General features: G+C 41.5%; 1 protein-coding gene across 1 annotated transcript in view; it reads left to right on the top strand.

Annotated features, from left to right (window-relative positions):
• Nucleotides 1-1,930: 1,930 nt before the first annotated feature.
• LOC135556069 (seizure protein 6 homolog) overlaps nt 1,931-12,862 on the top strand; it is a 68,001-nt gene continuing 57,069 nt past the window's right edge. Inside the window, exons 1-3 of the mRNA XM_064988961.1 lie at nt 1,931-2,338; nt 3,729-3,805; nt 4,935-5,063. Of these exons, the coding sequence (XP_064845033.1) occupies nt 3,748-3,805; nt 4,935-5,063 (187 nt within the window). The 5' untranslated portion in view covers nt 1,931-2,338; nt 3,729-3,747. The remainder of the gene's footprint in view (nt 2,339-3,728; nt 3,806-4,934; nt 5,064-12,862) is intronic.

The raw sequence follows: 12,862 nt of genomic DNA on the forward strand, positions 1-12,862 counted from the left end.
CTACAGAAACTTTATTGACCTGGAATTAGTACTGAATGCAGGTAAAACAAAGTATATGTTCTCTAGAGTGCATAAAAATAAGTCTGATTTAAGCATATGTACTGGTGTCCAAATTGATTGTGTCCGTGCTTACAAATATCTGGGCATCTGAATAGATGAAAATCTGTCATTTGAAAAGAATATTGATGAGTTAAGATGCTGAGAATAAAAATGGGTTTCTTCAATAGAAATAGGTCCTGCCTCTTGCTAAATAGTAGAAAGCATATTTTTCAGTCAATGTGTGTCGGTCCTCAACTATGGCGACGTCATCTATATGAACACAGCTGCCACTTCATTGAAGCTGTTAGATGCAGGTTATCATAGCGCACTGTGCTTTATTAGGGGTGACAATTTTAGTACTCATCACTGCATTCTCTACCAGAAAGCTGGTTGGCAATCTTTGATGTCACGTAGGTTGATACATTGCTAGTTTTTCATTCATAAAGCCATTTTACCATAAGTCCCACTGTACCTAACATAATTACTAAACTTTAGACATGAGTTATCACAGGGCTGGTCCTTGCCGTTCTGGCTCCCTAGTCAAGACCAAAAATTGTCCCCCCTCCCTTATGCTCACTGGGATGTAGCCCATCATGTCGGCCGCAATGGAATTTTATGAATGCCCATCCATGTGGTAGGCCCACCATTTGCAAAATGGGCAGTTGCATTGGCTTTATTAGTCCTGATTCCTGTGACTAATCAATTTGGCTATTTAAACTCTGAATATCAGCAACCCAAACTTATCAGGAATTATTGTGAGCCTATTTTCAATGTGTGTGTGAGCCTATTTTCAACAGTGGCATTAGCACTCACATAAAAAGTCCATATGCCACTGGTTGAGAGACATTGTCATTGTTTTGAGGCAGAATTATGTGAGTTTGTATGTGTTTGTATGTGTTTATGAGGTGCGTCTTGGTTAGTTTAGCTCAGAAAATGTCGCCATCATCAATCTGCCACCATAAGTGGGCTGGCCGTACCTGGTCTCAGGGTACTCTGGAAGTTCCTTTGGTCAAGACGGAGTTAGCTAAATCAGCTTGAAGTTTTATTGCACCTTATCTTCAAAATGTTCTTAAATTTGATATTCTGGTGCCTCTAGGGAAATTCAGAAAGCTGATTGAGGACCTTGTTACTTATGAATGTGTTTGTTTTTTTGACCGTTTTTTTCTTTCTGCTTGCATTTTGTATTTATATTTTGATGTGTTTATTTTCTTGGATCTCTGCAATTCCGGGCTCATCTGTAAAAGAGACCTTGATCTCCCTGATAAAATAAAGGAGAAAAAAATAACAGTTGAGGAATCATATTTTAACTTGTCTGATTGAGCTTACCATCTTGCACACATCCAAATACATAGGCCTATTAGATTTACTGTATGAGCAAAGGTCTTTTTTGGTTTACACAAAAAAGCCCAACCTATCTGAAGATAGTCGACATTTAAATATATACGCTATACAAATAGGCTATATTGTGTAGGGTATTCAGTTCTAGACAAACATTTAAAAGGTATCTGGTATGCGTGCATGCATGGTTCCTAATACATTTTAATTGTAGCCTAATGACTCACCACTGTCCCTCTTTTTTTCTGTGCTTCGCGGTCTGTCTGTCTTGATGATATTATTTGTTCCGCATTCGACGTGTCTGCCAAGCGCCAGAGTATAATATCGGCCTCTACGGAAAATACCGAAGGGTGTGGTCAATTGAAGTGAAATAGATTTGTTGTCTTCTAATTAGATGTGTGTTGCTGTTCCAGCACTGTGTTGGTGTACAGCTCTTCGCCAAAAGAACCAAGTTCATGCAAATCTGCGAACATCCACCAGGGCGCATCTGTGAGCTATTACTCCCGATTTAAATGCCCTCACACACACCAACGCTTCAACCATACGCGTAGAAACAGCTACCAGCATTCTACCCACCCGCTCGCCTGCTTCGGGGCCAAGAAATAAGAGAGAGGCGGGATAGACATGCCATCAAGGACAAAGGGGGAGCGGATTCAATAGACAGCGGGATACCTTTCCACATATTTTGGAAAATCAATGGTAGTGATTACGATATTAGATTGGTGTCGTCACAAAACCCCCTGCATACTCACACAAAGAAGCAGGGCCGGGTGGAAGTAAATTATAATTTAAACAAATTAACGCGCAGCGTCAGCGCTGGTATTTTATATAAGGGACTCGAAAGAACGCAGTTAAAAAAGAACATAGCTCAACCAACAATAGCCAGATTTGACTGAAACGCGAATACCAGTGTGCAAGAGAAACGGATAATAATAGTGGAGTAGTTCAGGACGTGATTTTCCAGGTATGTATGTTTCCCTCGCTGTTAACTATTACGCATAGGCCTAATAATAAGCTATTTTTCTTCTCCATCACCTTGCACAACAAACGCTCCCTGCAATGAGATCTTAACCAAACAAATATACTCTGGTTTTCTCTGACGCAAATACAAAGTAGGCCTATTCATGTTTGAATAGTGGTTGTCAGGAAAACATAATGATTTTGTGGATATTTTGAAAACGAAGAGGGATGTGATAGCCTTTTCCTCTTATTTTATGTTGTGAGATAGATTTACATGGTCAGATATTGATGGAAGGCAACACTAAAAACACAAATGATAAACAATACTGCACTGCTGATAATATCACGTTATGAGCAATTTCACCTAGGCACTTTTATTGTAGATTTAAATATACGAAATGGTATATAGGGATATGTTCAATGACATTGACATGCTTGATATACCCATGTATATACATCTCTTGAGTTTAGCACAACTGTCATAGCATGAGCTTACCCTACCCTATCATAACCTAAAATAATGTTTAATTACCCAATTGTTTACAAATAACAATAGTGTGAACAAATGTAAATACATGTTTTAAACTATCATGTGGATTACACTAATTTGTCTATGAATTTGAGAGGGGTTTGTTTATACATTAGGAATGGATGTGTTGGGGAAATGAACCCTCCCTCATACACATTTTGTAAATTAGAATTTGTTCTTAATTTACTTGCCTGGTTAAATTAAATAAACAACAAACAACAGTTTTAAACATTTTGAAGCTATACCTTGTTTGTTTATTGTTTGTAAAGAATGGAGCAGTACAACCTTGGCTTATGATAGAGTAAGACATTTGGGCTAAGCCCATGTGTATGTTATATTCTTTAGGAATCAAAAATGTAAATGACCATTGAACAGATTCCCAGGTCACAGACTGCACCTTTTAATATCTGTCTCTCTAAAGCAGGGGTGTCAAACGCATTTTGCCCTGGGGACCTCATCCGGTCTTCAATGAGGTCCGGAGGGCTGCACTGAAATTGGTTATATTTCTTGCCTGTTGAAAATAAAGGTAAATTTAAAATATAAAATTGTACATTTTTTTTGTCCACCACCACTGCGAGCCAGATTGTACCCCCTCCGTATGTTTGACACCCCTGCTCTAAAGCTTAAGCAAACTACAGATTTACTGTAGGTTATTAATGATCAGTGTAGTTGCTGGTGCTGTTGTTCTGATTAAAGTACAATACTGCAGTAAGGCATGCATTGAGAAATGTACTCAGAATTCGAAGCATTTTCCTTTTGCTCTCTTGCTTTACTTTCTTACCATCATTTAGGCTGTATCTGTTCTCCCTTCCTTCCTCAAAATATCTTTCTCTCCCCACTTTTGTTTTCCTCCACTCTCTGTCAGGCTGTTCTGATACTAAGCCATGGTGTCTACAGTTCTTGCTGTGACACTATCTGTCACCATCCTCCACCTAACTACAGGTAACACTGTGTGTGTGTGTGTGTGTGTGTGTGTGTGTGTGTGTGTGTGTGTGTGTGTGTGTGTGTGTGTGTGTGTGTGTGTGTGCGTGCATGTGTGCGTGCATGTGTGCGTGCGTGTGTGCGTGTGTGTGTGCGTGTGTGTGTGTGTGTGTGTGTGTGTTGGTTAGTGCTGAGCGATTAACTGAAATGTTGGTTATTTTTTGTTATTTAAATAACAAATTGACTGAAATCAGTTACATTATTTGAATTTCATGTCATTCAGATTTTTTTCTGTGAGCTCAATGCAATGTGCGCTGTAGTTTCTCTAGAGATAAGTCCGATCATATGCCCGAACTGTGCTTAGTCGTCAGGAATTGTAGTTTATTACAACAGTCCAAATTTCTTTATACTGTAGTTATCCACAGAAAATTTGATAATTAACTACAATGATCATAATCCATTGTGTGGCTAAACTTGTCCGGTCTTTGTTTCTTTTACGTCTGCTACTTGAGAGAAGAATGCGCAATCAAGAGGGCAGTTTATTTGCGAGGTATCTCTACCTGAAAATACCATACATGATCTAAGTGATTGATAGTTGGCATTCAGCAGTCATAAAAGTATGGCTTATTTACTTTGAGAAACTACTAAAATAGTGTATTTGTCAGACAGCATAGCCAGCAGCTCTATAGAGATGAGATGATGACTTGGAATTACATAAGTTGTCAAATAAAACAAACGTAATATACACAACAACTGAAATATTTTATTAAAGTAAAGTCATGTGAATAACTGATGGTTAATATATGATAAACAGTCATGGGCAGTCACTACTATCATGGGACTTTTATTAATGGATTTATCTGTGTTACAAAATCCAACCCACATATTTAAAACATTTAATGTTTTAAAAAATTATTGAAATTGAACATTTTATATTTTTTTTTATAATCGAACCGACCTCAAATAGCTCTAATCGCTCAGCACTAGCGTGTGTGTGGAAGTGATGGAGAAAGACAGGTGTTTCTTGATTAATTAAAAAAATAACGAATTTGCCAATCATAGTTTAAATTCCTCCCTTTGAAGTTTGTTTTCACAAGTCATTATTATTATTATTATTATATATATATATATAATATCTCTTTCCACTTAGGTGTGAACTTTGTGACACCGAACCATGAGGCTACTCCCACAGCAAGTCCTGGTCCCCATCCATTGGGTGAGCTGATCCATGCAGCCCTTCTGAGTAAGGAGTACCTGGGCCATGCCCCAATCAATACAGGTAGTATAGCTCACCAATAGCAGTTTTACATTATTCTATCAATACTGATATTAATTAATATCAGTTCAATTTTATTAGTCACATGCGCCAAACACAACCTACAGTGAAATGCTTACTTACGAGCCCCAAACCAACAATGCAGTTTTAAAACATACGGATGAGAATAATAAATAAAAGTAACAAGTAATTAAAGAACAGCTTTAAAATAACAATAGCGAGCCTATATACAGGGGGGGTATCGGTACAGAGTCAATGTGTGGGGACACCGGTTAGTTGAGGTAATAAGTACATGTAGGTAGAGTTATTAAAGTGACTATGCATAAATGATAACAACAGAGAGGAGGAGCGGTGTTAAAGAGGTGTGTGGGGGGGGGGGGGGGCATTTCATTAGATGTTCAGGAGTCTTATGGCTTGGGGGTAGAAGCTGTTTAGAAGCCACTTGGACCTAGACATGGCGCTCCGGTACCGCTTGCCGTGCGGTAGCAGAGAGAACAGTCTATGACTAGGGTGGCTGGAGTCTTTGACAACTGTTAGGGCCTTCGTCTGACACCGCCTGGTATAGCTGTCCTGGATGGCAGGAAGCTTGGCCCCAGTGATGCACTGGGCCGTTCGTACTACCCTCTGTAGTGCCTTGCAGTCGGAGGCAGAGCAGTTGCCATACCAGGCAGTGATGCATCCTGAGGGGGAGTAGGTTTTGTTGTGCCCTCTTCACGACTGTCTTGGTGTGCTTGGACCATGTTAGTTTGTTGGTAATGTGGATGTGGACAATATGATACTACTAATTAATAATAACAACAGAAATACTTTTATTTGTAAAGCCCTTTTCAAATGAACCAAAACCAACTGCATATATAGAAGGGTAGGCTGGGGCCAAGATGCGGACCAATCAACACACTCATGACAAAACTTGGCGTGTTTAAAACAGGGATGGGCAACTTTGATGGGGTTGGGGGCCACAAGGGGACTGTAGTGGCTTGTGACTGTAGTGGCTTGTGGGTCTGCGTACCCAAATCCATATCCACACATTCACTCCTTTTGGGGCCCTAAGCGAAATTAAGTTTTACACATCATTTCATGCAATTATACTCATTTTGCCATAGGGTGTAGAGAAATGTTTGCATTTTTTTATATAATATCTGACAGAGTGACTTGTTATCAACGTGGGCCCCCCATTCGGTATTTCAACCATTATTACTGCAAGTTTAGATAGCTGGCTGCAAGGCTAATTTACAATCTAAAAAATGTTAGCTGACTTCAGCTAATTCAGTGACTGACATCACAAGAGAAAACTGCTAATGCAAAACCATATTTCAAAATTGCACCTTGTGTATTCTACTATTGTGGGCTCTCCTTCTCCGTGGCCGACGTGAGTAAAACATTTAAACGTGTTAACCCTAGCAAGACTGCCGGCCCAGACGGCATCCCTAGCCACATCCTCAGATCATGCGCAAACCAGCTGGCTGGTGTGTTTACGGACATATTCAATCAATCTTTATCCCAGTCTGCCTTCCCCACATGTTTCAAGACGGCCACCATTGTTCCTGTTCCCAAGAAAGCTAAGGTAACTGAACTAAATGACTATCCCCCCATAGCACTCACTTCTATCATCATGAAGTGCTTTGAGAGACTAGTCAAGGATCATATCACCTCCATTCTACCTGGTTCCCTAGACCCACTCCAATATGCTTACTGCCCCAATAGGTCCACAGACAATGCAATCGCCATCACACTGCCCTATCCCATCTGGACAAGAGGAATACCTGTTCATTGACTACAGCTCAGCATTCAACACCATTAGTACCCTTCAAACTCATCATTAAGCTTGGGACCCTGGGTCTCGACCCCAGCATGTGCAACTGGGTCCTGGACTTCCTGACGGGCTGCACCCAGGTGGTGAAGATAGGAAACAACATCTCCACTCCGCTTATCCTCAACACTGGGGCCCCACAAGGGTGCGTTCTCAGCCCTCTCCTGTACTCCCTGTTCACCCATGACTGCGTGGTCACTACAGTGGTAGGCTTGATTACCGACAATGACGAGACAGCCTACAGGGAGATGGTGAGGGCCCTCGGAGTGTGGTGTCAGGAAAATAACCTCTCACTCAACATCAGCAAAACAAGAGATGATTATGGACTTCAGGAAACAGCAGAGGGAGTACCCACCCCCCCCCCCCCCCCTATCCACATTGATGGGACAGCAGTGGAGAAGATGGAAGGTTTTAAGTTCCTCGGTGTATGTATCACCGACAAACTGAAATGGTCCACGCACACAGTAGTGTGGTGAAGAAGGCGCAATAGTGGCTCTTCAACCTCAGGAGGTTGAAACAATTTGGCTTGTCACCAAAAACCCCCACTAACCTTTACAGGTGCACAATTGAGAGCATCTTGTCAGGCTATATCACCGCTTGGTACGGCAACTGCACCCCCCACAACCGCAGGGCTCTCCAGAGGGTGGTGCCATCTGCATAATACATCATCGGCGGAAAACTACCTGCCCTCCAGGACACCTACAACACCCAAAGTCACTGGAAGGCCAAAAAGATCATCATGGACAATAACCACCCAAGCCACGACCTGTTCACCCCACTTACAACCAGAAGTTAAGTCCAATACAGGTGCATCAAAGCTGGGATAGAAGCTATTTTACAATCTTTCTATCTCAAGGCCATCAGATTATTAAACAGCCCCCACTAGCACAAGAGAGGCGGCTGCCTACCTACAGACTTGATATCATTGGTGACTTTAATAAATGGAACACTAATCACTTTAATAATGTTTACATATCTCACATTACTCATCTCATATGTATATACTGTATACTGTTTCCTTCACTATCTATTCTTTACTATCTATTGCATCTTAGTCGCTCTGTCACTGCTCATCCATATATTTTATACTTATGTATTCTCATCCCATTCCTTTACTAGATTGTCTGTATTAGGTTTTGTTGTGGAGTTTGTTAGATATTACCATTTAGATACTGCTGCACTGTCGGATCTAGAAGCATAAGCATTTCGCTACACTCGCGATAACATCTGCTAGCCATGTGTATGTGACCGATAAGATTTGATTTTTGATTTGATATTCTAACTCTCAATAGTAAGTTAAGCTGAAATGAAAAATTCCCAGAAATGTTCCAAGCGTATTTCTCTCAAATTTTCTGCACAACTGTGTTTACTTCCCTGTTAGTGAGCATTTCTCCTTTGCCAGGATAATCCATTCACGTGACAGGTGTGGTATATCAAGAAGCTGATTAAAGGAGTTTATCACACAACACAATGCCACAGATGTCTCAAGTTTTGAGGGAGCGTGCAATTGGCATGCTGCTGCAGGAATGTCCACCAGAGCTGTTGCCAGAGAATGTCAATTTCTCTCATTTGTTTTAGAGAATTTACATACATGTGGTCTGCGGACTCAGAACCGCAGACCACGTGCATGGCGTCGTGTGGGCGAGCGTTTTGCTGATGTCAACATTGTGAACAGAGTGCCCCATGGCGGGGTTTTGGTATGGGCAGGCATAAGCTATGGACAACGAACACAATTGCGTTTTATCGATTGGCAATTTAAATGCATAGAAATACTGTAACGAGATTCTGAGGCCTATTGTTGTGCCATTCATCCGCCACCATCATCTCATGTTTCAGCATGATAATGCATGGCCCCATTTCGCAAGGATCTGTACATAATACCTGCAAGCTAAACATTTTCCAGTTCTTCCATGGCCTGCATACTCACTAGATATGTCACCCATTGCGCATGTTTGGGATACTATGGGTCGATGTGTACGACAGTGTTCCAGTTCCCGCCAATATCCAACAACTTCGCACAGCCATTGAAGATGAGTGGGACAACATTCTACAGGCCTGATCAACTATGCGAAGGAGATGTGTCACACTGCACGAGGCAAATGGTGGTCACATCAAATACTAACTGGTTTTCTGATCTACTCCCCTACCTCCCTACCTTTTCCTCATCAAGCTACACACAATACCCCATAATGACAAAGCAAAAACAGGTTTGATTCTTGTGTATGACGCTACAAGCTTGGCGCACCTGTATTTGGGGAGTTTCTCCCATTCTTCTCTGCAGATCCTCTCAAGCTCTGTCAGGTTGGATGTGGAGTATTGCTGCACAGCTATTTTTAGGTTGGGTTCAAGTCTGGGGTCTGGATGGGCCACTCAAGGACATTCAGAGACTTGTCCCGAAGCCACTCCTGCGTTGTCTTGGCTGTACGCTTAGGGTTGTTGTCCTATTGGAAGGTGAACCTTCGCCCTAGTCTGAGCTCTCTGGAGCAAGTTTTCATCAAGGATCTCTCTGTACTTTGCTCTGTTCATCTTTGCCTCTATCCTGACTAGTCTTCCAGTCCCTGACGCAGAAAAACATCCCCACAGCATCCCCAGTACCCTTCCCCAGATCTGTGGTTCAATACAATTCTGTCCCCGCACTCTACGGACAATTTCTTTGAGCCCATGGCTTGGTTTTTGCTCTGATATGCACTGTCAACTGTGGGACCTTATATAGACAGGTGTGTGCCTTTCCAAATTATGTCCAATCATTTGAATTGACCACAGGTGGACTCCAATCAAGTTGTAGAAACTTCTCAAGGATGATCAATGGAAACAGGATGCACCTGAGCTCAATTTCGAGTCTCATGGCATACTTATGTAAATATGGTATTTCTAAAAACCTGTTTTTGCTTTGTCATTATGGGTTATTGTGTATAGATTGCTGAGTGGAAAAAAGTGTTTGTATATATTTTATTCAAGTTTTACAAAATGTACACCAATGTAAGTAGAATGATTTTACCATATCCCAACCACCCTTCCTCCCTCCACAAAACACTTCCACCCCGTCCCTTCCTTACTTCTACACCCTTCCTCAGTTTACCCACCTCAATTCCCTCACAACCACTCACCCCAACCCTCTCCCAACCACCCACACCATATACCAAACCCACCCCACAGTTCTGTCCTAGAAAAACATTCCACAGAGATATCACAACAAATAAACAAGAATACAGGAAAAATTAAATTGTCTCACATACAAACAACTCAATACAGATTCAAAATACAAAAAGTGGAGCAACCAAAATAAATAAATAAATGATCAGTAAACAGACAAACTTGCTTGTACTGGATAGCATTATATTGATGACTGCACCTATAATGTAATGACTACTTGGAAACCTTAAAGCATCTCATCATACGGGAACCTCTGCAAGCCATTAAAGTATGATATAAATGGTTGCCATTTTCTAACAGAGAATATAATCATATGTCGAGCCAATAAGGATGTAAAAGGAACAGTATTGGCATGTTTGGGGTCCAAGGAGAACAAGTCTTCCAGAATACCAAAAACAGCTACCAAAGGTCATGGCTGCAGGTTAATTTCAAGCATCTGAGATAATTAAAAAAATAATAGAATCCCAGTCATTTTGTAGTTTTGAACATTGAATGAACTAAGATCACATGTTGAGACATGACATCTATCACACTCATCATTTACATTTGCAGATATTTCAGACAATCTTGATTTGGAAAAATGCTCTCTATATAAAAACCTTAAATTGTATGTGACCAAGACGAGCACAAGATGTAGTGGAGCATACTCTATAAATCGCCTTATCCCACCACTCCTGTGTAAATTCAACACCCATTTCCTGTTCCCATGCAGATTTAGTTTTGTTAGTGGAATGTTTGTCCAATGATATAATACACAGATCTGAGAAATTCCTGCTTTCTGTCGAAGTGATAGAGTCAATATGCCATTCCAGGGTTAGCAAGGGGTGGTGCAGGGAGGCCAGAACATTGTGAGGAGACACAATGCCTAATTTGATGGTAACTGAAAATGTGAGAAGGAGGCAAAGGGACCCAGTTGAGAAAACTAGAAAACATTCCATCTACATATAAGTCTTGGAAGGACTTAATACATTTACTTGTCTAGTAAGAGAAATCATTATCTATTAGGGAAGCGGAGAATAAGTGATTCTTATCAATAGGATCCATAGTATATGCAGAGGAGAAATTAAAATGCAGTCGAAACTGATACCAAATCTTAAGTGTGGAAAGCACTACAGGATTTCCAGTATAGCGAGTGGGGGATGCTGGGAGAAAAGAGCAGAGTAAAGTTGGAAGAGAAGCAGAAATACAAGAATGTGCCTCTAGGTGGCACCATGGGGTATCTGGAGCATGTAACCAGAATGGCAATTTCTGAAAGTTGTCTGCCCAGTAATAGTATAAAAAGTTGGGTAGTGCAAGCCCTCCACTAAACGTGCATCTCTGAAGTAAAGATCTACTGACTCCGGGTACCTTTCCTCCCCAGATAAATGTGATAACAGCCCAAATGATTGACTTGGTAAAAACAATGGGAGAGATTGAAATAGATAATGGAATTTGGGTAAACTGTTCATTTTTACAGCATTAATCCTTCCTATAAGTGATATTGGTAAGTTACCCCATCTCTGAAAATCTGATTTAATTTGCGTAAGGAGGGGAGCAATGTTTGCAGAAAAAAGAGAATGTAATTAACGAGTTACGTTCACTCCAAGATATTTGAAACCAGAGCAGATGTTAATGCGAGTGTAGCGAAATGCTTGTGCTTCCAGTTCCGACAATGCAGTAACAACCAACAAGTAATCTAACTAACAATTCCAAAACTAATTTCTAATACACAGTGTAAGGGGGTAAAGAATATGTACATAAAGATATGAATGAGTGATGGTGCAGAGCAGCATAGGCAAGATACAGTAGATGGTATCGAGTACAGTATATACACATGAGATGAGTATGTAAACAAAGTGGCATAGTTAAAGTGGCTAGTGATACATGTACTACATAAGGATGCAGTAGATGATAGAGTACAGTATATACGTATACATATGAGATGAATGAGTTGAGTCAGTGGTTGGCAGCAGCCACTCAATGTTAGTGGTTGCTGTTTAACAGTCTGATGGCCTTGAGATAGAAGCTGTTTTTCAGTCTCTTGGTCCCAGCTTTGATGCACCTGTACTGACCTCGCCTTCTGGATGATAGCAGGGTGAACAGGCAGTGGCTCGGGTGGGTGTTGTCCTTGATGATCTTTATGGCCTTCCTGTAACATCGGGTGGTGTAGGTGTCCTGGAGGGCAGGTAGTTTGCCCCCGGTGATACGTTGTGCAGACCTCACTACCCTCTGGAGAGCCTTACGGTTGTGGGCGGAGCAGTTGCCGTACCAGGCGGTGATACAGCCCGCCAGGATGCTCTCGATTGTGCATCTGCAGAAGTTTGTGAGTGCTTTTGGTGTTCCCACATGCTCTTGAGGCATGTGGGAACAGCAGACTGGTATAGGGATTGATTGAATATGTCCGTAAACACACCAGCCAGCTGGTCTGCGCATGCTTTGAGGGCGCGGCTGGGGATGCCGTCTGGGCCTGCAGCCTTGCGAGGGTTAACACGTTTAAATCTCTGGAGCAAGTTTTCATCAAGGATCTCTCTGTACTTTGCTCTGTTCATCTTTGCCTCTATCCTGACTAGTCTTCCAGTCCCTGACGCAGAAAAACATCCCCACAGCATCCCCAGTACCCTTCCCCAGATCTGTGGTTCAATACAATTCTGTCCCCGCACTCTACGGACAATTTCTTTGAGCCCATGGCTTGGTTTTTGCTCTGATATGCACTGTCAACTGTGGGACCTTATATAGACAGGTGTGTGCCTTTCCAAATTATGTCCAATCATTTGAATTGACCACAGGTGGACTCCAATCAAGTTGTAGAAACTTCTCAAGGATGATCAATGGAAACAGGATGCACCTGAGCTCAATTTCG

The sequence above is a fragment of the Oncorhynchus masou genome, chromosome 15 (genome assembly GCF_036934945.1).
Source record: "Oncorhynchus masou masou isolate Uvic2021 chromosome 15, UVic_Omas_1.1, whole genome shotgun sequence".
In the NCBI taxonomy this organism is placed as follows: Eukaryota; Metazoa; Chordata; class Actinopteri; order Salmoniformes; family Salmonidae; genus Oncorhynchus; species Oncorhynchus masou.